Below are 22897 nucleotides of genomic sequence, written 5' to 3'. Positions count from 1 at the left end.
TCCACTCGCCCGGACCCCGGAGCGCGCCCGCGGCCCCGGAATCCCGGAGAATGGGGCGCGGCGGCCAGACCCGTAGCGGGAGTGTAACAAAGAGAAAAGTCTTGTTTTTCAGGTTCGCTCTCATGTACTTGAGTAATTTCTAAAAGGAGTCTTGAACTTCTATTCTGAACGCCCTGGCCGATTGTTGCGGGTTAATTCTGGATCAGGGTTTTAAATGTGTTAGGCATATTTGTGCCTCTCAGAATATGTAAACGTGAAATTCGCCAGATAACTTTGGCGAGAAGGGGCGCAGGGAAGGACTGTTTGGTAACGCCTGGGTTTGTTTTTGGAGTAGAGTATTTACTCTGGAAACAAGAATTCTTGGATCTGCAAATTCCGACTTGTGATTTCTGCAAATCCTGATTAGATTGGCCGCTCTTGGCATGCTCGTCCTATTTTCTTTTTTGCTGAGAAAGCCTTATACTAATAGCGTATGCTCACAAACACATTCAGAACATTCGTGTGCTCCAAGTGACAACTGCTGTATGCCTAATAGTTGCTGACAGTTTATTTATTTTTTTAAGTTTGGGACACGACAGTAATTTTACTCTCAATATAGTCCGTTTCGTTTCTAGGGCATTTTATTCTGGAGCATCTACGCACAGATGTTTTCTCCGTGAGAAACATGGGTTTAATGCTATAGCTATAGATATTACTCTAAAAATGTCACATACTCTCTCCTTTTAGTGCTTATTTTATTTTAAAGCAACGTTGGCAAAATTACATGTGGTGAGGACCTTAATAGGAAAGGGGAAACGCTGTAAGATTGAGAGGTAAAGTGTATTTGAGGAACTTTTGGAAAGGGTTGTAGAGAGGGAAAATTAAAATGAATTCACAAATAGTTCAGACTGCCTTTTGTAAACTTGTACTGAAGCAGAATCTAGTATGTATCTGTTTACTTACCACAAAACGGAAAGATTTTGTAGAGAAAAAATTATATCCTAGTTTTCCTTTAATAGCTATTTATAAATTATGTTTACTTTAGTAAATTATAATTCCAGACCCAATCACTTTCATATTATTGCATATTATTTTATACCTGAAACAGACTTCCCCAAAGAACTCTTAAATTTCTACTCATCTTGGTTTTATTATCTTCAGACATTCATAATTGTATTACACCATTTGGCAACAAATACTGCATATTACTGAAAATTAAGTTGTGTAAATCATTGATAAATTTGTAAATTATTAAACAAAATCATTGTTTTAACATAGTGGGTTTTATATAAATAAGCAAAAAGCAAGCCATTCTTATGGATAGATCTTGGGGGAATGCACCATGTACACACACACTGCAACTTTTTCAATTTCATCTACCAAAATAAGAGATAATTTTGACTTTTCCTTTATCCCTGATGCAGTAATACATTTCAAGTCTGAGGGACAATTGAAAGTTTTACTGAGTTTGCTTAATCAGAGCTTAAGTTAATAATTAAGTTATACAGTGTAGTATCTATTGCTTTCAAGGCATAGTTCTATGTAGTGAAAAGACTACCATATTTGAATGGCACCTAATACAAATATTTATCTTTCCTCTACACATATGCAATATCTTGTCTGTTCATCTACACTACTTAATCCGCCCGGTTTCCAGTTACCATAATTTTTATATAAAATTGAAACCCACCATCTGATCTCATGAAAGGGTGTTTAGTATGCATATTTATAATCCTTAAATATTTACTCTTGATCAATTTTCTAGTTAAAAGCTTATTATTTAAAGTTGTCATTTGCTAATTTTTTTCCATCTTGCTTTACTTATTTAGTTTATACCCCTGAAACAGCAAAGAGCATTGAAAACTACTGGAAGTGGAAACCATATCTTTTAATACTTATTTTCTGTTTCCCTCCATAGTATGGTGCTTTTACCTACAGAAGGCACTCAGCAAATGCGGTTAATTAACACAGCGCTTTAGGTAGTTGCAGCGTTGTTTTTTTCTTCTGGCCTTCCCCTATCCCTTGTTTTTAATATTTTGATTTTCCTGGCTATGGGAAATAACCAGAGCTCAAAACAAACAAAAAAACTAGCCAGATAAAACCGTGGTTGGGTCCTTATTAGAGTTACAGCTCTGTATGTAATTATAGCATGGTTGTAATCTCTTTAAAGACAGCGACGGCTTAGGGATTCGTCTTAGATTTCTCACGATGCTCATTACGCTGTCTTGTTCCCAGAGACGCAATACACATTTGTGGAATGGAATTTCAAAATGTTAAGTTTGGCAAAGCCGAGGGTAGTAGCGGAACCCTTTTCTCCAGGTCTGCCATTCCCTAACCCTAAGTGCCCCATCACCTCTGGGCCTGAGACGCAGTCAGGAGAGCAGGACCCAGGAGAGGACTGGGACTGTGGAATTTGGGATCGATTCCCAGCTCAGCCCGTCCTAGCGTGAAACTGCGAAAGCCGCTTCTCTTCCTGAAGCCTGGGTTCTGTCTGCCAGATGAGAGGGTCGGGAATAGATCCTGCCTCTCCGCGCGGTCCCGGGCCGGAACTCAGCGTAGCCAGCTATGGCTGGGTCTCGCTAAGCGATTCATCCCCAACAGGCAATCTCTGCGCAGAAGGAAGGTAGGGAACCGTCTCAGGACCCTGGAAATGTCCGGGATTTTGTAGACTCGTTTAGGGGGAAAAAACTAATCCAGCTGATATAAAAATCCCCAGCTAGTGCTCGCCCCAGAAACCATCAACAGGTCTGGTTAAAAACTGTTAGAGCCCGGCTTGGTGGCGCGCACCTGTGGTCCCAGCTACTCGGGAGGCTGAGGCGGGAGGATCGCTTGAGCCCAGGTGTTCGAGGCTGCGGTGAGCTACGATGGCGCCACTGCACTCCAGCCTGGGTGGCATAGCAAGACCTCGCTCTATAAAACACGTTGTAAGGAGCGTATTTTGAGGTCCTGTGGCTCCAAAGCGGGCATCCTACGGGGCCCGCCCAACCTCTCCACCGCCAGTAGGGCTCGCGCTGGTCCCTTTAAATGTTCCCTTCGGGAGCCGAGGGACCGGTCCTTTTAGAGCGCGTCCGTCCAGAAACGCGGCTGCAGAAAGAGGGTTCCGGGGCCTCCGAGTCTACTGGTTGGCCTGGCAACGCCGCGTGCTCTTCCCAAGGGGAGGACGCGGGAGAAGCCGGGGCCTGAGTGCTCCAAGGCCCCGTGGGCTTCTTGGGTCTGTTGCCTCCGGCCGCTCATTAACTCAGGATGGCGTGGAAGACCTCGCCCGCCTCCCCTTCTGGGCCGCGGCTCTGCTTAGGTGAAGGAAGGCCTGTTTGGGCGTCCCCACCCTGGAGAGGGGCCGGGGTCTGGATTTTCAGAACTGCCACTCTTCTAGTGGTAAATGGATAACGAGCATTTGTAGGGTCTTTTATGATGTTTATCAGTTAATCAATTTGATGACGTAAATACTTCCACAAGCGCTTGTTAGGCACCTCACCGCGTTTGAATCACACACCTGCCATTCTTAGTGGGGATTATTCCTCCCATTTGCCTTCAGGGTTAATTTTCTAAAGGGATTGGGACTGAAACCTAGCTCTTTTGGAGGTATTTTGCACTTTTCTCACTTAAGGACTAAAGAACTCTGACATTTGGAGTATTACAACCTGAAAGAGTTACCTATGAAAAAACAACACCTTATCCAAAATAGGAAGAGGATCACAATTACTAACTACAAAATTTGGGATTATAGTAGTGCTGGCTATTATCTCATTTAATCCTGAGGATGGCCCAGTTTGCTACCCCTATTTGTAGGATACAGTGAAGGGTGGAGTCTGACCCTGAGCCTAGCACAACTCTGAGATAAAATTCCACCCTGCCTTCCGGGTCCTGTTAGTGCCTTTTTTCCAGCGGAGAGGGACGGCTTGTTCTTTGGCCACAGCTTGACTGGCTTTTCTTTATATAAGCAAAGCCCAGCGTTACGTTTGCTTAACTAACGGCGTTCCTCTTTTCCCCAGCGCTGGCGTCAATGCTCCCTTCCTCGGGCCATTGGAGACTCCGTTGCTTTTTAATGGCGGCAGCGGCTGCTGGGTGAGCAGCTGGAGGCCGGACAGTGTTCGTCCCATCCGGAGAGGATCGCTTTCTCCTGGCGTCACCAGCGCTGGGTTGGTGGGGGTAGCTTTTCCCTCTTTGCTCCTCCATTCTTGAAGAAAGAAGAAGATGCCACTGCCATTTGGGTTGAAACTGAAACGCACCCGGCGCTACACGGTGTCCAGCAAGAGTTGCCTGGTTGCCCGGATCCAACTGCTTAATAACGAGTTTGTGGAGTTCACCCTGTCCGTGGAGAGCACTGGCCAGGAAAGCCTCGAGGCCGTGGCCCAGAGGCTGGAGCTGCGGGAGGTAAGCCACCTAAAGACACTGCAGGCCAGGCGCGGGTGGCTCAAATCTGTAATCCCAGCACTTTGAGAGGCCGAGGCTAGTGGATCACCTGAGGTCAGGAGTTCGAGCCTAGCCTGGCCAACATGGTGAAACCCTGTCTCTACTAAAAATACAAGGCCGGGCGCGGTGGCTCACACCTGTAATCCCAGCACTTTGGGAGGCCGAGGCGGGCGAATCACAAGGTCAGGAGTTCGAGACCAGCCTGGCCAATATGGTGAAACCCCATGTCTACTAAAAATACAAAAATTAGCCGGACGTGGTGGTGGGCGCCTGTAGGGTGTGGTGGCGGGCACCTGTCGTCCTAGCTACTCGGGAGGCTGAGACAGGAGAATCGCTTGAATGTGGGAGGCAGAGGCTGCAATGAGCCGAGATCGCTCCACTGCACTCCAGCCTGGGCTACAGAGCGAGACACCAGCTCAAAAAAAAAAAAAAAAAAAAAAAAATTGGCTGGGCGTGGCGGTGGGCGCCTGTAATCGCAGCTACTGGGGAGGCTGAGGCAGGAGAATCACTTGTACCCAGGAGGTGGAGGTTGCAGTGAGCTGAGATCACACCACTGCACTCCAGCCTGGGCAACAAACTCTGTCTCAAAAAAAATTAAAAATAAGTAAAAAAAACACGACAGGCTTCTCTGGCCCGCATGCTGGCTGTGTGTTCTAGCCCACTGGCCACTCACTGTGTGTCCCTGGCTGGGATGTCTGAGTTGAGCCTGTAGTCCCCTCCTCATGAAGCAGGAATAGATTAGATTAAGAAGTCTTCCCTTGGGGTGCCCTATAAGAACTAATGGTTCTTATTTTGAATATGTTTATATTCCCCCTCTAAGGTAATCCAGAATCAAATGTGAATACACTTTGGGTTGTTCAAATTTCCATTTTCTAATATACCCCCAAAGGTCATCCTGATCTCTAGTACAGTTTACTGACTTCATTCTTTCTTTTTTGTTCATTTTTATTTTTTTAGAGACAAGATAGGTCTAGCTATGTTGCCCAGGTTGGTCTCAAATTCCTAGGCTCAAGCGATCCTCCCGCGATAGGCATGTGCCACCATGTCCGGCTCTTGACTTCGTTCTTTCAACATTCATTGAGTAAAATTCATTGACTATATTCTCACAGGCCAGATCGAGGTTCTAGAAACATACCGCCTGAACTCAGTTTGAGTTCTAGTTTCCTCACCATCTGCTTCTGTTACCTTGGGCAAGTTATGTGATATCTCTGAGCCCCAGTTCTCCATCTGAACCATGGGGATGACTGTGACACCTAATTCTCAGAGTAGCATAAGGTTGTAAGCTCTGCTAACTAGTCTATTAGAGTACCGATTGGGAGGTTTGCCCAGGAAACCCCTAATCTAGTTGGTAGGAAGTTATGGAGTACTCATGTATCCATATAATGTCTTAAATTTAAAATGTTATGCAAGGCCTGTGAAGAAAGGTCTCTAATTAAACCTAGGACCCTCCCTACCTTTGGCTACCTGGTTCTGGGGTAAGGGAAAGTTAGAGAAACTGGTTATTCCACCTAAAAAGTCAGGAATAGATGAACTTTGCTCCTGGTGACCATCCAATCACTTATATGATCACTCAGTACTGAAGATGCGTAAGTGCCAAGCACATACATACTTGGAAGCTCACCCTAGTGTTGTTGCCAGTAAGAAAACAGGCACGATGCATGCTGTGATAGGGGAAGTAGAGGGTGTGCTATAGGCCAGAGGGAGGTGCAGCAAAGGGAAGGCTGCTCAGGGAGGTTGATTCTGAGCTGTGACCTGAGGATGGGGCAAGGGAGTCCTATCAAGGGCTGGAGGAGTTCCAACAAAGAGAACTGCACAGGACCAAAGACGCAGAGGAAGCTGGTCTGCCTGAAGCCTGAAGTGCGTGGAGGAAAGGCCAACTGTAAGGGCCACACAATGAGGATTTTTTTTAAAAGGATTTAGATTTATCCTGAGGGTAGTGGGGAAGTTAATGAAGGGTGTAAACAGGTGTGGTACGATTGTTTCTGTGAAGAGTGAGCCCTTTGGCGAATGATTTGAGGGGAGTGGTTCAGGTACAGATGGTAGCCACCTGGAGTTGGATAGGGTTGGAGAGAGGTGGTTGGAATCTGGATCAGGACCTACCGAGTAATAGAGAAGGGTTAGCATGGGTCCTGGTTGATATTCAGGTTTTCAGTAGATGGTGGGGCTATAACAGAGAGGAAACGTGAAAGGAAGTGCAGATCTATTAGGGGCAAGGAGGAGCGTGTGGTGAGTTCAGTTTTAGAAATACTGAGTTTGAGGTGGCAGTTGGAGGTTTTGAATAGACAGATGGATCTGCTGATCTGGAGTTCAGGCATGAGATCCAGGTTGGAGGGAAGATATTGGGAAGTATCAGCCTAAGTGAGTTCATTAAAGCCAGAAGATTGTATGAGGCTCTCCAGGGGAGAAAAAGAGGACATCGCGGACTCCTCATGGTAGATTAGAGGAGGGGAAAGTGTTGGAAGGAAACTGAGATGAAACTGCCCAAGAAGAAGAAAGTAAACCAGAACGGCAGGCCTCAGTAACCAGTCCCTGCTTACTTGCATTTATTCTTTTTTAGGGATGGGGTCTCACTCCATCACCCAGGCTGGAGTACAGTGGCACCGTCATAGCTCAATGCATCCTCAAACACGTAGGCTCAAGTGATCCTTTTGCCTTAGCCTGCCAAGAGCTGGGACTACAGGTACACTCCACCACACCCAGCTAATTTTTTTTTTAACTTGTGTTTTTGAGATGGAGTCTTGCTATGTCGCCCAGGCTGGTCTGGGAGTTGTTTCCTCTAGTTATCTTCCTGCCTCAACTTTGTGAGTAGGTGGGATTATAGGCGTGTGCCACCTTGCCTGGCTTAGTGGCTTATATTCTATTTATTTATTTATTTACTTTGGTTGCTTCGACTTTTTTTTTTTTTCCTATTATGGTTTCTTCCTGTAATTTTCTTCCTCGTGCACCAGGTCTGTCTATAACGCCTAGAGAGTCAGTTTCTTGAGGAACTGTGGTTTATTTATTTTTATACCAGGTGTGGAATGTGTTCAGTAAATACAGGGAGAACTGAACCCACAGGCGTTGCCTTCCTTCTGTTAATAAGTCCAGAGAAATTGCCATCCCTTGTTAGAAGTTATCAGTCTCAGGGAACAAGTAACTTTATATAGCTGTGGGTATATTTTGAGCCTGATTTTTAACAGAAGAGGAAACAGGCATGGTCCCTAGAAAATGTTTTGCCTTTGGAGAGTCTGTCCCACAATTTCCGACATAAATGTAACAGTCATGGGTAGAAAGTTTGTATAGCAAACTTTTTCTTTGAAAGCCCCAGAAGCTCTGCTCTGTAGCATATAAACAGATGGCTCAGGCATCGGGCCTAATCTTAACAAATGACTGTTCAGAAATAATCTGAGTGGGGTCACACCTGTTTCTAGTTTGTACATATAGTCTCTGTGTGATTCATACCAAGAAATATCGGTATGTTGGTTTCTTGCACTGTTCTCCCACCAAGCAAATCTGGAATTATCGCATATAGATTTGGGTGAAAAACTTTGCTACTGTCCAAATATAAATGGAGGAAAAAGTCTTTACTCTTGCTTAATTGAATACCATTTCACTTCTATAATGACAATTTTTTTTTTTTTTTTTTTTGAGATGGAGTTTCACTCTTTTGCCCAGGCTGGAGTACAATGGCGCGATCTCGGTTCACTGCAACCTCTGCCTCCCAGGTCCAAGCGATTCTCCTGCCTTAGCCTCCCCAGTAGCTGGGATTACAGGTGCCTACCACCATGCCCGGCTAATTTTTGTATTTTTTTTTTTTTTTTTTTTTTAAGTAGAGACGGGGTTTTATCATGTTGGCCAGGCTGGTCTTGAACTCCTGACCTCAGGTGATCTGTCCACCTTGGCCTCCCAAAGTGCTGGGATTACAGGAGTGAGCCAACGTGCCTGGGCCTATAATGACAGTTACAAGGGCCGCACAATAGTATAACACTATACCCAGGGGTTTCAGCTATATCAGTAGTGTTTCTTACACTGGGTATATGGGTATTTTTTTTGTTTGTATTTTTAGCTGTCATATTTTTACAAGTGTCTAAGATATTTTGTATTAAATTAAAAGCAACGTGGTTAATATACATGTATCCAATGTAGTTAACTTAGGTTGCTAACTTTCTTTTAAATTCACCATATTTGAACTACAGAAAGTAACTTCTTTTTTTTTTTTTTTTTTATTTGAGACAGAGTCTCGCTCTATCGCCCAGGCTGGAGTGCAGTGGCGCGATCTCGGCTCACTGCAACCTCCGTCTCCCAGGTTCATGCCATTCTCCTGTCTCAGTCTCCCAGGTTCATGCCATTCTTCTGTCTCAGCCTCCCAAGTAACTGGGACTATAGGCGCACGCCACCATGCCCGGCTAATTTTTTGTATTTTTAGTAGACATGGGGTTTCACCGTGTTAGCCAGGATGGTCTCGATCTCCTGACCTCATGATCCGTCTGCCTCGGCCTCCCAAAGTGCTGGGATTACAGGCGTGAGCCAAAGTAACTTTTAAAAATGGGAAAATGAATTATTCCCTTAGGAAAATATTGCTGTTCGTTATAGCAGTAGTTTCTCAAAGCTGTTGAAATTCCCTGCCTATCATTCTTCTGAGTTTCAAAACATTTTTTCAAGAGAGGCTGTGAGTCCTTATGGAATTTAAGGGGAGCTAGAAAATTTTCTCCAATTTTAAAAGCATATGCTGTAGAGGCTTGAAGGAGGTGGTGAGACAAGTGGCCACCTGGGCATGGGCACTGCCTGGGGCATCACCTTGATGGAATCAGCACAGTCCAGAGTGCAAGAGTCAGGCTCAAAAATCTCATGTCATGGGAAGACCTGATTTAATCTAGCTCGCTAAAAATGATGTGTAAAACCAGGACCCAAGTTTAGTAATTTATAAGCAGTAAGGAACTGCCAAGGGTCCCAGGTATGTGTGCCCTCTGCCTAGGCCAAGATTTTCCTATAGTTAGGGCACATGGGAACCAGAACAAACCAGAAGTTTCTTGGTGAACATGGAATCAGAAGAATGTTACCTTGAAAAAGTAGATATTTTCATAAGTCGGCCAGGCGCGGTGGCTCACGCGTGTAATCCCAGCACTTTGGGAGGCCGAGGTGGGCAGATCACCTGAGGTCAGGAGTTCAAGACCAGCCTGGCCTGGCCAACATGGTGAAACCCCATCTCTACTAAAAATACAAAAAAATTACCCATGCGTGGTGGTGTATGCCTGTAGTCCCAACTACTTGGGAGGCTGAGACAGGAGAATCACTTGAACCCGAGAGACAGAGGTTGCAATGAGCCGAGACTGCGCCACTGTACTCCAGCCTGGGCGACAGAGTGAGACTCTGTCTCAAAAAAGAAAAGAAAAGAAAAGAAAAAGTACATATTTTTATAAGCAGAGAATTGCTGCCTCCAGGACCAGACAAATTCCTTTGAGTCAGGGCACCCTTTCCTCTGCGCGGTGCTTCAGTGGTGCTTCAGTGCCTGTCTGCCTCTTGAGATGGCTGCTTAGTAAAGTGGTTAAGACAGTCTGCAGTATTCAGAAACACCTAGGTTGCATCCAAGTGCTGTCATTTAAGTAATTATTAAATCACTTAATTTCCCAAGTTCATTGATTTTTCATTTGTAAGTTGGGGATAATAATAGTACCTACTTGATAGTGGTTATGAGGATTCGGTGTTAAATGTAAAACATTTAGCAAAGGACCTGGTATTTGGGAAACTCTCAATAAGTGTTCTTCTTTATTACCATTGTTGTTGATGTTATGTTATTGTTATTAGTGACTCCTATCCCCTGTTGTAGTAACTGACCAAATTCTCTTCATAGGAATTCTTTTCTTTTCTTTTTTTTTGGTGAGATGGAGTCTTGCTCTGTCGCCCAGGCTGGAGTGCAAATGGCGCGATCTCGGCTCACGGCAACTTCCGCCTCCCGGGTTCAAGCGATTCTCTCACCTCAGCCTCCCAAGTAGCTGGGATTACAGGCACCTGCCACCACTCCTGGCTAATTTTTGTATTTTTAGTAGAGATTGGGTTTCACTATGTTGGCCAAGCTGGTCTTGAACTCCTGACCGCAGGTGATCCACCCACCTTGGCCTCCCAAAGTGCTGGGATTGCAGGCAGGAGCCACCGCACCTGGCCTAAAAAGTTTTTTAATCCTCAGGATATGGGGAAGTTGTGAAACCATGGAAGTCTCTTCAAGGTTATTTTTTTCATGTTTTTGCTATGGTATATTGTGTTAGTTTTATAACTTAGAGGACAGTTTTCTTTCAGCTGTTTCTGAGGGGGGTGTGTGCATGCTGGGGCGTCTTTATTGTTGTTCCCATATATGGCCTTCATACGTAACTATTGTTTTGAAGTTGAGTTAAATACTGAGCCACTGCTAAAAATTACCTCCAGGGTATTTTGTTGAAGATGAAAGTCTAGCAAAATGTATATAGTGGCCTCTCATTTCTTAATTATAGGCTTTGGTTTATCATAGATCTTTACGAAATGTTTTTTAAATTGTGTGTTTAGTGTGTTACACACAATGTCAAGTTTTTGTTCCATAGACTGTAAGCTCCATCAAAGTAGGACTCTTGTTGACTGGAGCATTGCCAGGGTCTGGGATAGCACCTTGCACCTATGTTGTTGCTGAATAAATGTTTACTTAGTTTAAAAATTAAGAGTTTAGTTTTGAATTTAGATTGATAAACATGGACAGCAGTACAATTAAGTCAGCCTTTGTTTGCTCTGATTTTATTTCCTGGAGAGAGGTAAACATTTCCAAAGTTTTGTATACAGATAGAAAAGCACCATTTTCTTTAGACTCTTCTTTTTCACTTTGGGGCTTCTTCTGAAACACTTAGAAAGTGATCTAGTTGTAGTGGCTCCCTGATGTAAGATTGCTGTGTCAAGGGAGTGTCAGCTTCCTCACTGGACTTTGAACAGATACTTCTCATAGCACCTTATGGCAGATGGGGATATTTTTTCGCTAGGGGATTTGTTAGAATAGAGAGGAATCAAGCATATAACGCAAACCATAACCCTCAAGCACAACTTTAGAAAGTGTTCTTGGCCATCAAAGTGTTTTATTTTAAATTAGTGTCTTAGGTATTCCAAATATCCTCTGACCTTATCTTGACTGTTATCTGAGTAGACATCAAGAATTTCATGCTTATTTCCTTGTGTACTAGCTGTTTTCATTTGGACTCTAAAAATAGCTGATATATGTGTAAAGTAAAAGTCTAGTACCCAGAAACTTTTTTACCTTTTGGGCCAAGTAGTTATTCATTTAGGTATGTACGTTATAAAACAAGTAAGACTGAGGTAGAGACAAGAATCTGTGAATATTTTCAGTTAGAGCTATTGGACCGTCTGAAGCAAATATAATGTTAGGTTGGTTGGCCTCTCACCTAGATAGAGAAAGCTTTCCCAAGTCTAACACCAATTATAAATGATCAGGGATTTTTCTTGATGTTTAGGTTTTCTGTTACTTTTCTTCTTTGGTCTAGGTAATTAAGAATTAGCCATATAAATAAGTATGGAAATTACACATACAGACATGGAGGATATGCATTTTAAAGTCTATTCTGCAATCACAAGTTATTGCAGAATTTGGAAACCTGTTTATTTGAAGAATAGAGTATTATTCAACCTAGACTTAGTGCCTAATAAACTTAAAGGCTAATAACCTAAGATGTTTTCCTTTCAGTATTGGATTTTTCCCTTGAGATACCAGATGTCCTTATTTTCTTACCATCAGTCTGTCACAGTAGTGTAGTCTCAGGGCCATGTGGAATTAAGCATGAATTTACTCATTCGAGATTTGTAAGGTAAATTACAAAATGGTGGACATGAGGGAACTGATGGTGTTTTGGGGGCTCTAAGTGCTGTCACTGTCTTTGGTGTATAGAATCAGATTCCATTCCTTCTAATATCTCTAGAAGCTTTGACTTTCTGCTGTCTCCATTTGGGTAAATGAGCGTTACTGTGCTGGAAGCTTTATTTACCTCATTTAATCTTCACAATGAGTTAGGCATTGCATTATCTTTTCCATTTTCAAATTAGGAAACTAAACTTAAGAAAAGTTTGAGTGATTACGTAGCTAATAAGCAAAAGACCCAGGATTTGAGATTTTATGTCAGACTTCTGCTCGAACTTTGACCTTTAAATTTGTGGCGGTCATGGACCCCTTTGAGATCTGATGAAAACACAGAATTTTGTATACAATTTCAGGTGGTTCATAGCCACTCTCTCCCCCAAGTCCATCCATGGGCCTAGGCTGTGGGCCTGGAGGCTTCCTGGTTAAGGCAGCCTTTCCCTTTCTCTCCCCTTGTCACAGAGCAGGATCTTTCTTCCTTGGTCTTCTGCTTCCCAGAGTGAAAGATGCTGGAAGGATGGAATATTTGTGAACAATTCAAGACCTTCATAATTAAAAAATAATAATTTGCCTCTGAATATAGTTCCTCCCCTCGCTGACCCTTCTACTACAAATGCCCTTTTTTTCTTTGGCCTTCATCTTTAGGTCTCAGGAAGGGCCATTCATTGCTCAGTGGGACAACTTACTATTAAGGAAAAAGCCCCTCTCAGGGGGGACAGAGGGGAGGTCATGAGTGGGAATTCCCCCACTGTCCTGCTGATGGTAGATCCATGTCTGTCTTCCCTGCTAGGCAGCAGGTATGTGATGCATCTTCAGGAATTGAATGGATGATTCATTCTTCCTTTATACATTAATCAAGTTCCCAGGCCAATTGTTGAGCCCTCTGTATCATTCTTCTTGTCAGATACACACTTTATGTGAATATGGCATTTTCTTTTCTATTAACAAGGATTCATCATTCTTTTAACAGTATGCCAATTTAGCGAATATTTTCCTATTCAGTTCTCTGAGCAATTTGTTCATAAACAAATGTCACTTAGATTTCCTTTATCTTTTAATGAATTGACAGAACATACAGAGGCAATTTAAATTTTTGCCTAAGATGCTAACATTACTAGAAGAAACTGTGTATGTCACAAATCCTTCATGAGGATTGGCAGCATGTAGTAGAAATAACTTCCTATCAAGGGTTTGTACCACTTTCTATAGTAGATTACCCAAATATGATCATTAAAAGGTGTATAGTGTTGAGATTTATATATGGGGCAGAGTAGTTTTGTTATTTTAAATAAGTTTTGACTTATTTTGCCTACTCAGGCTAAGAAAATATACGGGTAATCTCATGCTGAGTGGCAAGCTCATGTGAATCTAAAAACAACTTATTGGCCGGGCAAGGTGGCTCATGCCTGTAATCATAGCACTTTGACAGGCCGAGGCAGTAAGATTTCTTCAGTCCAGGAGTTCACCACCAGCCTGGGGAACATAGTGAGACCCTGTCTATACAAAAAATTAAAAAATTAGCTGGGCATGGTGTCATATACCTGTAGTTCCAGCTACTCTAGAGGCTGAGGTGGGAGGATCACTTGAGCCCAGGAAGGCAAGGCTGCAGTGAGCCATGATCATGCCACTGCACTCTAACCTGGGTGGCAGAGCAAGACACTGTCTCCAGAAAAAATAAAAATAAAAACAACTTGTTATGTTACAGTTACTTAGATGGCTCAGACTTCGTTGACTTGTCAAATGAACCTCAATGTCAAGTGAATTTTCAGCACATTGAACTTTATACCATTTGATTCAACTACATTTGGCAAAGTGGGGTTTTGGAAGCAAAGAGGTAAAGTTTTGGTGCTCAATGGACTTGGGTTCAAATCCCTGCAGACTACCTGTGTGAACTAAGGAAACCAACTTCCCTGGGATTTGTTTCTTTTGTATGTGATATGGCTGCATGTAATAGTAAGAATGATAGCTCTGCATTGGGTACTGACCATATTCCATGCCCGGTGCTAGTTGCTTTACATATGTGTAACCCTGTGTATAATCAACTTTGTTTCCTCCCACCATCTCGTTGATGGAGTGGACCAAAGACCAATAGCATCCATAGGACACTCATTAACTGGCAGCTCTTTTTTAGTATTCTTTAGCCGTTTCCACTTTCTGTTTCATCATGTAAATTTGTTAGTTGGAATAATACACTGAGGGATAATAATGGATTGGAGAAAAATCACTGGAGAGGTATTATTGTTAAGTCAGGCAACTGAGTTCAGAGCTACACTGCTGAGAATTAAGATATTCACCATAACATCCTTTCTCTTCCTGCAAGTTTGGTATGAAATATCTAGAAAATAACCTTCTCAGTCCCTTGTATTTTGCACTTAGAAATAATATGTACACACTTGCATACTTGACTCGCCTGTGTTTTTATGATTGACACCTATTTTGAAGTCAAATTTATGCTTAGTGACTTAAGGAAATAACACTTAAACCATACAGTATGATAACAGAAAAATGAAGCATGTTTAATAGTGAATATGTCTAAAATTGTATTATTATTATTTGTATAATGTATGCTACCCTTCAATAGAATGCAGATTTCGCTGTATGATGCTATACAACTAATGCCTGGCTAGGGCAGCTAGTTGGTGACAGCCCCCTGCTAGAATTCAGGTCTTCCAGCTCTTGTTTTAGCACTTTTCTCTCAATATACTGCTTTTCCATGGAGCCATTGCCATTTTCCTAAAAGAAAAGCAATCCAAGTGTTGATATTGTCTATTTACTTTAAAAGGAAATAAAGGGAAAGAAGGCCAGGCGTGGTGGCTCATGTCCGTAATCCCGGCACTTTGGGAGGCCAAGGTGGGCGGATCACCTGAGGTCGGGAATTCGAGACCAGCCTGACCAACATGGAGAAACCCCATCTCTACTAAAAATACAATATTGCTGGCCATGGTGGTGCATGCCTGTAATCCCAGCTACTCAGGAGGCTGAGGCAGGAGAATCGCTTGAACCTGAGAGGTGGAGGTTACAATGAGTCAAGATCATGCCATTGCACTCCAGCCTGGGCAACAAGAGCAAAACTATGTCTCAAAAAAAAAAAAAAAAAAATTAACCGGGCGTGGTGGCAGTCGCCTGTAATCTCAGCTACTCGGGAAGCTGAGGCAGGAGAATTGCTTGAACCCAGGAGGTGGAGGTTGCAGTGAGCTGAGATTGTGCCATTGCACTCCAGCCTGGGCAACAGAGTGAGACTCCGTCTCAAAAAAAAGAGGAAAGAGAAGGAAAAGTTCCCAAAGATAGAATCCTATTAGTGAAGGAAGTATTTAAGTGTAGGATCTCCTCTACTAAATAAATGTAATATGAAATTTTATACTGTTTAAAGGGACTAGAAAACCATGATAAGAAGATCTCGTATTACTTGAGCACTTCTTTGCATGAGACACTTTTGTAAGTGCTTTAAATGTTTTTGCTTATTTTGATCTTCACAAAAATCCTGTATATGAGGCACTGTTATGCTCATCTCCATTTTACTGATGGGAAAACTGAGACACAAAGGTATTAAATGACTTGCTCATGGTTACATGGTGGAAACCACAGCTAGAGTAGTTCTGACTCCTTGAACAGCATCTTTCTTCCTGGTTTATAACCTTTGACAAATGACAGGTGGCCTGCTCTGGAGCTCATGCCCTTGATGACAGCCTGGCTCAGAGTGGCCTCCTAAATGTGACAGTAGTTTTTGTAAGTACTCTGGAGATATTTGTTATCATTTAATTTTTGTATTTTTACAATTATCTTGCTTAAGATAGGTTTTTGCACTCACGTCAGGCAAAGAAAGGTAAGCATGAGAAGGAACATGAGTGTCATTAGGCCCGCAAGACACTGTTGGGGAATTCCCAAGGTGTTTAGGGCAGAGCTGTTTGATGAGAAGCCTTTGGTGAGCTTGTTCCCTGGCAGAGTTGGAAGTATCAGACTGATGAAATACATCCCAGGAGTGTTCTCTGCTGAGATATTTTCCAAAGCAATATCTGCTTGCACTACTGTTAGATGAATTTGGTGGGCTTCTAGATTCAGATTCTTCATCCAAGCAAGGAGAAAGGTAGAGGCAGTGAGTCCGTTGAAGTGCTGGCTGCCTTTCGTGATGAGCCCAGGCTGTGACTGAAGAATAAGAAGTTCTAGTTTATCTTTGGTTATGTGGGTCGTAAACTAAACAACCTTTATATGGTAGCACATAGAGCACATTAGCTTTTGACTGTATTGAAACTTTGTGCAGTAACATCTCAATTATCCCTGTCATTCTTGTTGGTTATATATATACAGTCATGTGCTACATATGACATTTTTGGTCAATGACAGACTGCTTATAAGATGGTGGTCCCATAAAATTATAATACTGTATTTTTACTGTACCTTTCCTATGTTTACATAAGTGTAGATACACAAATACCATTGTGTTTCAGTTGCCTACAATATTCACTACAGTAATGTGCTGTACAGGCTTGTAGCCTAGCAGCAAAAGGCTATATCACATGCCCTAAATGTGTAGGAGGCTATACCATTTAGGTTTGTGTAAGTACACTCCATAATGTTCACACAATGAAATAGCCTAATGATGCATTCCCACATCATTAAGGGACACGTGACTACTAAAATTTCCCCTTTAATCCTAGTTTACTCTTTAAAAACATGTTGATATTGTCTTAATCTTATAATTCAAGATCTTTCTCCATAGCACTTATGAGTATCTGGCATAATATATATTTTGCTTGTCTATTTTTCCCTATTGGAATTAAGTTACGTGAGGGCAGGAATTTTGTTCTCATGTTCAATGCTGTATTCCTAGTTCCCAGAACAGTGATTGACATGTAGTAGGTATTCAATCAATATTCATTGAATGAATAGATGAATCTTTCTAAACATTAGTCCAGTTAAAAATAGAGTATATTTATTTGTGTTTCAGAGGCATCATATTCATAGCATCTCATTGTCCAAGATAGTAAATAGAAAAGAGATAAGCAGTTCATCCATGTGGACAGTGATCTCAGTTTGTGCCTCCTACTGTCTTTCAGTCCCTGAAATTGGCTTATCATTTGACTCTTCCTTAAAGATAAATGCTACAGCAACAACAAAAATCTAGCCACACGAGAAGTTCAGTTACTTGGACTTCAGTATAATTTCAGAATAATTTAGAAGGTCAAGATGTACTCTTGATTATTTTCTTGAGTCTTCATTTAGTTGTAATAGAGTATAATGATATTGCATATTACCACTTTGGCTGTAAAATATATATTATTTGATCAAGTATAGAAGAAAACTGATTAAAATTAAACAGAAAAGGAAAAAATGCTGCCTGCTTTGAGGCAATGTGACCGCCACTATCTGTCACAAGGAAGAAGTACGATACTTCATTATTTACGGCAGACTCTGTAAAGGTAAGCTCCAGGCTTGAATTAGGTTAATACTTGTTAACTACCCTTGTTAGATGATCTCTTCCCGGGATAGACTTTATCTAGTGCTATCTTCTGTCATCTCTTTCCTGATGAAAAGTCTTCTGACTTCTGCCTAGTCTAAGAAAGGCATCAGGATGAAATTATATTTGCAATTTTAGATGGGATTAACTTTTATCAACCCAATGCATCAGTGGCTTTAAAAACCCTTCAGCTAATTTCTGTGTCCCTCTGCTCTACTTTAAAAATAGTACAACCAAAAAGACTCTTAAAATAATTAGATGAGAAATGACTTAGGGATTAGGAAAGGGTTTACATTCTGACAGGATTTGGACCTGCTTTTAATAGCTGACGTCTCCTTAGGGGACTATGATTTGGGTGCTGCACATTTTTTCCCCAGCTCAAATTTGTAAACTCTCTTTTGCTTTGAACAAAACCTTGGTTATCAAATCACTTTGTTCTCAGTCAACATCAGTTCATGTAAAGTAAGTCAACCATATTGTGCTGAAAAGAAGCCAAGTTTGTTTTAACTTTTATTTTTACTGTAGTTTACAAAGCAGGCACAGTTATCTGTACAATTTTAGAAGAGTAGCTATGAAAAAATTTTAAACAACTATGAAGAAATCATTGAATAACTTTTTGAAAACTATCCTGATATGTTTGTTCATAACAAAATAGGAAAGGAAGGGAGAATGTAAACACACCTGACAATGAAAGTTTCACAAAATTCTCTACAGTGACTATTGAGAATTGATCTAGGGGATGCTAGAAGATTCAGTGATTTAACAACTTCTGCTGGAATGAGTTTCCCACAGGTCAAGTCAATTTGCTTTGATCACCAGTGAGAGTGGATGCAGCTGTGGAGAAAGAGAAGCCACGTGGAGGTAAAGTTTCTTATCAGGAAAAGCACTGGGAAGTTATATAACAAAGTGTGGCAGGAGACATGAACTGAACACCAATAACTAAAGGCTAGTCTGCTGGAAAACTTCTGTTACAATTGAACGAACTCCATTAACAGGACGTGCATAGTCCAGAAGATTTGGACTCAAGGAAGAGAGGATGTGTGCTTCTGGGAAGATGTCCTAGACCAAGGCAGTAGTTAAAATTTCAGGCACATGGGCCTGTCTGTAGCAAAGTTTTTGCCTTTCTTTTAGTAAAAGTCCTGGTATGTTCAGACTTTAAAGGAAGAAATTAGTTTGACTGTTATTTGAATAGTGATATTTTCAAGGAAGAAGCATGCTTGATTCAAGTTTTATTCTATTTTCTATCATACCTGAAGAGATCCTATCTGCTAAATATATGTACCATGACAAAGGTAAGAGTGCTTTTCAGTATTATCAGTACGATTAGAACTTACAAAGTTCTTCACCACAATTTTGAGGAAGGAAGGGTACATGTTAAATTCCCTATTAAGAAACAGACTCAGTGAGGAAGTGAGATATTCCAGAGCTGCTGAGTGGTAAAGCCAGGACTCAAAGGCTGAGCCTTTTGCCTGCAAATCTAGTGCTCTTTGTACCACACCATGCTAGTGGCAGCTATTGGAATCTCAGGCATTGTCACCCGGGGGAAATACAGCCATGTGTCACTTGAGGACAGGGAAATGTTCTAAGAAATTCGTTAGGCAATTTCATTGTTGTGTGAACATCACAGGGAGTACTTAAACCTAGGTGGTATAGCCTACTGCACACCTGCTATGTGCTGTGGCCTAGTCCTGGTAGGCTATAATAAACTGTCCAACATGTTACTGTACTGAATACTGTAGGTAATTATATATATATAACAATGGTGAGTATTTGTGTACTTAAACATATCTAAGCGTAGAAAAGGTGCAGTAAAAATGTGAGGTAAAAGATTAAAAAGGTACACCTGTATAGGGTACTTACCGTGAATGGCGCTTGCAGAACTAAAAGTTGCTGTGGGTGAGTCAGTGAATAAGAAGGCCTAGGAAGTTGCACTATAGTAGTAGGACACTATTGTAGCCTCTAGAAACACTGTACAGCTAGGCTACATTAAATATATCACAATTTTTTAATTTTTTAAGACAGAGTCTCACTCTGTTGCCCAGGTTGGAGTGCAGTGATGCAATCATGGCTCACTGCAGCCTCGACTTCCAGGCTCAAGCATTCTCCCAAGTAGCCTCAGCCTCCCAAGTAGCTGGAATTATAGGCGTGCACCACCACACCTGGCTAATTTTTGTAGTTTTAGTAGAGATGGGGTTTCAACATGTTGGCCAGGCTTGTCTTGAACTCCTGACCTCAGGTGATCCTCCCACCTCAGCCTCCTAAAGTGCTGGGATTACAGGCATGAGCCACCACACCTGGCCTTCGATAATAAATTAACCTCAGCTTACTGTAACATTTTTGCTTTACAAACTTTCAAATTTTTAAAACTTTTGACTCTTGTAATAACATAGTTTAAAACACAGACACATTGTACAGCTATACAAAAATATTTATATCCTTACCCTATAAGCTTTTTTCTATTTTAAAGTATTTTTTTGTTTTTTACTTTTTAAACTTTTTTTTTTTTTCTTTTGAGACAGTCTTACTTTGTTGCCCAGGCTGGGGTACAGTTGCGTGATCTTGGCTTACTGCAACCTCCGCGTCCTGGGTTCAGGCCATTTTTGTGCTTCAGCCTCCCAAGTAGCTGGGATTACAGGTGTGCACCACCAAGCGCCCCCCGCCCCCACTTTTTTTTTAATTTTTAGCAGAGGTGGGTTTTTGCCGCGTTGGCCAGGCTGATCTTGAACTCTCCTCGCCACAAGTGATCCACTCACCTTGGCCTCCCAAAATGCTGAGATTACACGTGTGAGCCACTGTGCCCGGCCACTTTTTAAACTTCTGTGTTGAAAACTAAGACACACATATTAGCCTAGCCTTAAACAGGGTCAGGATCATCAATAACACCTTCTTTCACCTCCACATCTTGTCCTCCTGGACAGTTTTCAGGGGCGGTAACATGCATGGCTCTGTCATCCCCTATGATAACAATGCCTTCTTCTGGAAACCTCCTGAGGCTGATTTCCAGTTCACTGTTTTTTTTATTTGAAAGAGGGTCTCATTCTGTCACCCAGGCTGTAGTGCAGTGGCTCAATCACAGCTCACTGCAGCCTCGAACTTCTGGGCTCAAGCAATCCTCCTGCCTCAGCCTCCTAGTTGGGTCTACACCACCACACCTGGCTGATTTTTGTATTTTTTGTTGTGATGGGGTCTCACTATGTTGCCCAGGCTGTTCTTGAACTCCTTGGCTCAAGTGATCCTCTGGCCTCAGTCTCCCAAAGCACTGGGATTACAGATGGGAGCTACTGCACCTGGCCTACAGTTAACTTTTTTATAAATAGGAGTACACTCTAAATAAAAAGTATAATAAATGCATAAATCAGTAACATGGTCATTTATTATCATCCAGTGTTATGTACTGTACATAGTTGTATGTGCTGTGCTTTTGTGCAATTGGTAGCATGATAGGTTTGTTTATACCAGCATCACTACAGACATGTGAGTAATGCATTGCACTGCAACTTAACAACTACAACATCACTATGTGATAGGAATTTTTCAGCTGTTACAGTCTTAGGGGACCACCATCGCATTTGTGGTCTGTCGTTGACTAAAACATTGTTATGCGGCACATGACTGTAATTAGCTTCTATGCTACTAGTTAAACCTTTCAAAAAACAAATAACAGCAGGTACCAAAACAGAAATGGAAACAGCTTTCATGTTTGGCTTTGGAAAATATGCTTGTACTTGTAAGTAAAGTAATGAAACCACAATTAAATTGGCTAGAGTACTGTAAAGCTTTATACAAAATAAGTTATTTTTGGAAAATAAGTTATTTCTTGGAAATAAGTTATTTCTTTGGGAAATGAAGCGCTTCATAACTAACTTTGCCTGATAAACAAGGTTGACTCCTTTGTCCAAACTATTTGGAGTGCTAAGTTTTGGAAACAATTTATAAACTTCTATCTGTCGTAAGTAAAGGATACTAACTCTGCTTTTAGGAACAGTGATTGTTGTTAAATACATGACTAATTAATGTTTGGAGTTATTTGTTTCTTTAGTAAGTAACTCCAGACTCCCATATATTTGTAATTCTTTGTAAATTCTATTTAAGGGGTTTTTGTTTATTATGTACGTGTTCTCCTTTGCTAAAAAGAATATTGCCCATCACTTCCCTCTACTGCCAACTTGCTATTATTAAATAAGCCCTTTTCCTTTAATTTGTCATCTTTCAATCTGCTTTGGATTGGATTACCAAATCGCTAAACTCATTAAAAGTATGTATAAAATAAGAAAAAAAATCCATAAAAGAGATAGGAGAAATTTCTTCTTTGTCAAGGGCATATACTTTATAACATTGACTTTAACATGTATTTTTGATTGCTCAAACACATTTTTCCCTATTCTCTGTTCTTCAATTATGTTCACATGAGGTTGCCAGTTAACTGTCAAACGGCACAAAATCTTGACGTAAGTATAGATATTAGAAAATAGAAATTGTAATGAACTCATAGGCTCGTCTATTTCTGGCTCATTTTTTTTCTTAGACTTAATGAACTGAATTTGTTGTATTTAAATATTTTAAAAGAGCTGAAAATATCTGTACTTGTTATGTCCTTTCCTGGTTTTGGTATTAGGGTAATGCTGGCTTCATAGAATGATTTAGGGAGGATTCCCTCTTTCTCTATCTTTTGGAATAGTTTCAGTAGGATTGGTACCAGTTCTTCTTTGAATGTGTGTTAGAATTCAGCTGTGAATCCATCTGGTCCTGGACTTGTTTTTTATTGGCAGTTTTTTTTTTTTTTTTAATTACCGTTTCAGCCTCAATACTTGTTATTGGTCTGTCCAGAGTTTCTGTTTCTTCCTGGTTTAATCTAGGAGAGTTGTCTATTTCCGGGATTTTATCCATCTCCCTTAGGTTTTCTAGTTTATGCACGCAAAGGCGTTCATAGTAGACTTGAATGATCTTTTGTATTTCTGTGGTATTGGTTGTAATATCTCCCAGTTCATTTCTAATTGAGCTTATTTAGATATTCTCTTTTCTTGGTTAATCTTGCTAATGGTCAATCAATTTTGTTTACCTTTTCAAAGAACCAGCTTTTTGTTTTTGTTTTGTTTTGTTTTGTTTCAATTTCATTTGGTTCTGCTCTGATCTTTGTTATTTCTTTTTTTCTGCTGGGTTTGGGTTTGGTTGGTTCTTGTTTCTCTAGT

At 41.3% G+C, this 22897-nt stretch overlaps 1 protein-coding gene across 3 annotated transcripts in view; it reads left to right on the top strand.

Annotated features, from left to right (window-relative positions):
• PTPN21 (protein tyrosine phosphatase non-receptor type 21) overlaps nt 1-22897 on the top strand; it is a 94135-nt gene that overhangs the window by 5462 nt on the left and 65776 nt on the right. Inside the window, exons 1-2 of one of the 3 annotated variants that reach the window (XM_008958159.4) lie at nt 37-3274; nt 3972-4353. In XM_008958159.4, the coding sequence (XP_008956407.1) occupies nt 4174-4353 (180 nt within the window). In that variant the 5' untranslated portion in view covers nt 37-3274; nt 3972-4173. Of the gene's footprint in view, nt 1-36; nt 3355-3971; nt 4354-22897 lie in introns of those variants that run through there. The other 2 variants (XM_003832743.6, XM_034937967.3) reach the window with 2 other exon arrangements.

The sequence above is a fragment of the Pan paniscus genome, chromosome 15 (genome assembly GCF_029289425.2).
Source record: "Pan paniscus chromosome 15, NHGRI_mPanPan1-v2.0_pri, whole genome shotgun sequence".
Taxonomy (NCBI): domain Eukaryota; kingdom Metazoa; phylum Chordata; class Mammalia; order Primates; family Hominidae; genus Pan; species Pan paniscus.
The sequence above is the reverse complement of the archived record's forward strand: the minus strand, read 5'-3'. Positions and strand labels throughout refer to the sequence as shown.